The following is a 3,980-nucleotide window of genomic DNA, read 5'->3' on the forward strand; positions in this document are numbered from 1 at the left end:
GGCATATACTGTAAGCAAGTAGAAAATATTATTGGAATGTTGTTCTGCATTTTTTTCTTTTTAGTTTTTTCTTTTTTTTTTTCTTTTAGCTTTATTGTCTAGGTTTTTAAATCATATAGCTGTTTTCAGTTATTTAGATTGAAGTATAAAAAGGTAGTATTCATTTTTATTGCTGGCACTGGTTAAACAACACTTAAAAGACTTAATAAATAATATTTAATTAATATTAATTAAATTAATATTAAAAAAAATTCTATCCAGATGTGTTGGATGTTAATTCTGTAAATTCCCAATGAATGTGGCCATTGGGTTGGCTCTGGAGGTTATAAGAGCTAAAAGTCAACATTTCTGATAGAAGCAAGCTAAGTACATGTGAAACAAAGGTTCAGAATTGAATTTCTAAATCTAATTTATGAAAATGCAGCGAGTCAGGCAAATTTTGCATTGTAGGAGATGACCAGGCTGAGCCCGAGGGAGGGGTCAAGCGCGTCATCAGTTTTGAGTCCCTTTGCGCCCACAAGAGATCTAAGTCCAGCCATCCTTGAATTCCATTGACTCTTATCAACCACCAATCTGCCTTAACCGTTAGTACTTCAGATTCTTGTAGAGAATGCTAACATGCAATAAAGCTGTATTCATTTCAACTGCCTCAGCTCCTGATTTCCTGTGCTTGGCATGCATATTTCTGAAAAGGAAATTAGCGCCAATAAAAAAAACGTTATGACTGTGTTATTCTGGATGTGGCAAAATCTTCTAGAACTCCTGAGTTCAATGGGATCTTTTCCAATCCAGGTATTCCAGAGACTATAGTTTTGACTGTTCAACCTTTCTTCTTCTTCTTTTTGTTTTATCCAGGCCGAAATGGCTGTCCAGCCCAAAGGTGCGCTTGCTACGAGAGCCGTGATGAACATTAGCAAAGCAGAGGAAGTCCGAAAGGAGACGGAGCTGATGATGAAGCCCCACGCAAACTGGGAGGAGTATCTGATGCCTGGGCCCATTTCCATCGCCCTCTTAGGGGAGCTGGCGTGCATTGCTGCAGGACAAGGAGATTTTGCCATCAATCTTGCCCCACCCGAGGGAGGCTACAAATATATGAGGTATCCGGACTCTTTCCAGGCCTCCCTGATGCAGGTGAGCAACAGTGGGTGGCATGCCTTCAGCATAGCCCACAAGAATATGGATGGCATCCGGCTCCTTTCTATGAGCGTCCCTGAGCAAATCAAGATGGTCATGAAGACCTTATTCCAGGATGACCTTACCTTGATAGATGCTTTGCTCCCTGGACAGCTGTCCAGCCTGAAATCGATTGCAAATGAATGTTCTTCTTTGGCTAAGGCAGTTGACAATAAGTTCAATGATGTTATCTGTCTGATTGGGGAACTCCTGGAAGTGTGTATGAGTTCCAAATCACAGTATGAACAAGGATTGACACAGTCCAAACGCGCCTTGGAAGACCTGAAGCTAAGAAAGGCAGCCGCTGAAGAAGCCCAGGCGAAAGCAGAGGAATACTACAAGGAAGTAAAGAACAGAGTGACTGATACGTTTGACGATTATAGAAAAGCGATAGATAGCATTCCTACCGGCTGGAGTAGTGTAGTTCTGGAATTCACTTCAACTTTAAGAGAAACCTTGACGTTGCCCATTGCCAACCTGACATCCTTGCTCAGCTTCAACGGAAATAAGTTGCTTTCTCCAATCGAGAGCAGAAGTGAGGAACAGTTTGAAAGTGGGAATGACTTTATAGCCATGAACAACATCTGTGCCCTATCAGGTCAAATGGCGGCATTGGTGGACAGTCTTAAAACCGTGGTGGATGATGAAGGTAATATTGACATGGATGTCCTCTACAATAAAAAACACAACGAAATCAAAACCGTATGGGTCAAAATTAAATCCCAGCAACTGTTAGAGAAAATAAAAAAAGAAGGAAAGTGCAGCCTGAAAAAATCGGCAGTGAAAATATGTAAAGATATAATCGAGATTTCCAATATGTTAACTGAAAGAGTAGAGTCAGGGAACATAAACCAGAACAAACTGATAAAGAAAATGAACACCCTCTCGATTGATATTGAGGTTTTCGATAGCAGAAGCAAATCCTGCAACCGCACATCCCCTTTCGGTCCCATGGCGCCAAATATGGTCAAATCCCAGAAAAATGCCCAAGAAAACTCATCGTTGTCATCAGCGGTGAAAAACAGCCTTTTGAAAACCGAGCAAACGAAAGAAATGCTGAAGATGAGTCAAGAAGAATACCAGAAAAGCTTCGACAACTTAAAGCAGCAGAATAAGGATTTGCTGGACGTGCTCAGTGAAATGAGGAAATGTGAAATAAAGGAGATTGATTTTGAAAAAGCCAAAAACATGCTGATCAAAGGCCTGGACGCCATGGGAAGAGTGAAGGAGCAGTGGGAGAAGATGGTGCGTTTCTTCCAGATGATCTCGAATCTCATTGATTCTTGTCTCAATAAGCGCCTGACCGAATTTGTGAAATCAGCCGAAGATCTTCCCCAAATTCCGAATTATTCCCACCAAGACTTTGTCCTAGATATGATCTATAAACAGGCCTTCAATGCGTCCAACATAGCTCATTTGGTGCACATGATATCCGAGACCTACACAGACGTGTCTTCAAAATACCTGATGGATAAAGTGGGCAGTCTGAGCAGGCTTATTTCCATGGATCCTTCTGATCCCCAGTTCCGGATGGAGCGGATCAAACTAGCAGACGGCTGTGACAATGCCCGAAAAGCCATAGAGGACCTGGTCATTAAGCAAAAGAAAGAATTTGAAAATAACATCCATGCCAGAGTGGCCAAAATCAATTCTGAGCTGAAGGCTATCTTGCCGGAAGTGCCGGAAGCTGAGAGGAAAGCGATCGAACATAATGTGCACAAAGGAATGAGGGAAATCACCGAGGATGAAGCTGATCAATTCATGTAGAAATGTCTTTCAATCCATGAGGGAAATGGAGGCAGTCTAGGCCAGGGGTAGGCAACCTTGGCTCTTTTATGACTCGTGGACTTCAACTCCCAGAATTCCTGAGCCAGCATGGCTCAGCTTGGAAACCTCTCCCTTTCCCCTCAGCATGGCTGGCTCAGGAATTCTGGGAGTTGAAGTCCACGAGTCATAAAAGAGCCAAGGTTGCCTACCCCTGGTCTAGGCTCTTCTGTATTATTGCATTTCCCTCAGAGTAATAGGACGTGAATTGGGCCACTCAGTCATCTTGTATTTGCTAAAACTAGAAAACCAAGAAACGGCTATAGATATTGCCGTTCCGGATCCTTTCAAAAATCATCTTGGCTGACCATTTCTGACGTAGGGGCACACGTTGGCTCCTACTACGGTAAATATTTCTATTTTTGTTTCTTCTTTAGTGCACCAGTTCCCTCTTCTCTTCTCTTCGGTCAATTTTTATGGACCAATACCTCTCCCTCTGTCTGCTGATCTGCTTGCTGGTTTGTCTGCCCTACCACTTCTCTCTTTTGGGGCTGTTTCTGGTGGAGGAAAAGCTGAAGTAAAAAGTGCTTCTCTTTTTACCATAATTTGTGTCTCTATGATAAAGGGGTTGGGATATGTATGTAGCTTGAGTTCAATGTTAAAAATGTGATGTCCAATTTCATTCATTGCTGTTAATTCTATTGTCACTACAGGCTTCCTTCGTTTTTAGAGTGATGGTACAATCAAGTCTCCCTCTCTCTCTCTCTCTCTCTCTCTCTCTCTCTCTCTCTCTCTCTCTCTCTCTCTCTCTCTCTCTCATATATCCATGCACACATATTAATTGGGAAATGAATAGAATGTCTACATTTTGTTTTCTGGGGTTAGCAATTTTAGGTCTGTATTTCTTTGGAGATGCTTATCAATTAACAGAATAACAGAGGGACCATGGAGGTCTTCTAGTCCAACCCCCTGCTGGATCCAACAGCCTGATCTATCATCTGTTAGAGCAGTGGTTCTCAACCTTTTTAATGACGCGACCCCAA

At 42.3% G+C, this 3,980-nt stretch overlaps 1 protein-coding gene across 1 annotated transcript; it reads left to right on the top strand.

Annotated features, from left to right (window-relative positions):
* Positions 1-855: 855 nt before the first annotated feature.
* On the top strand, positions 856-2,940 carry LOC107297280 (myosin heavy chain, striated muscle; the record flags this gene model as incomplete). Its single annotated transcript, XM_015826642.1, is given in 1 exon segment — positions 856-2,940. A coding segment is annotated over 1 exon segment (2,085 nt), but the record flags the coding sequence as incomplete, so codon positions are not given.
* Between the last annotated feature and the right edge of the window lie 1,040 nt (positions 2,941-3,980).

Source organism: Protobothrops mucrosquamatus, unplaced genomic scaffold (assembly GCF_001527695.2).
Source record: "Protobothrops mucrosquamatus isolate PMUCROS unplaced genomic scaffold, P.Mucros_1.0 scaffold3213, whole genome shotgun sequence".
Classification (NCBI taxonomy): Eukaryota; Metazoa; Chordata; class Lepidosauria; order Squamata; family Viperidae; genus Protobothrops; species Protobothrops mucrosquamatus.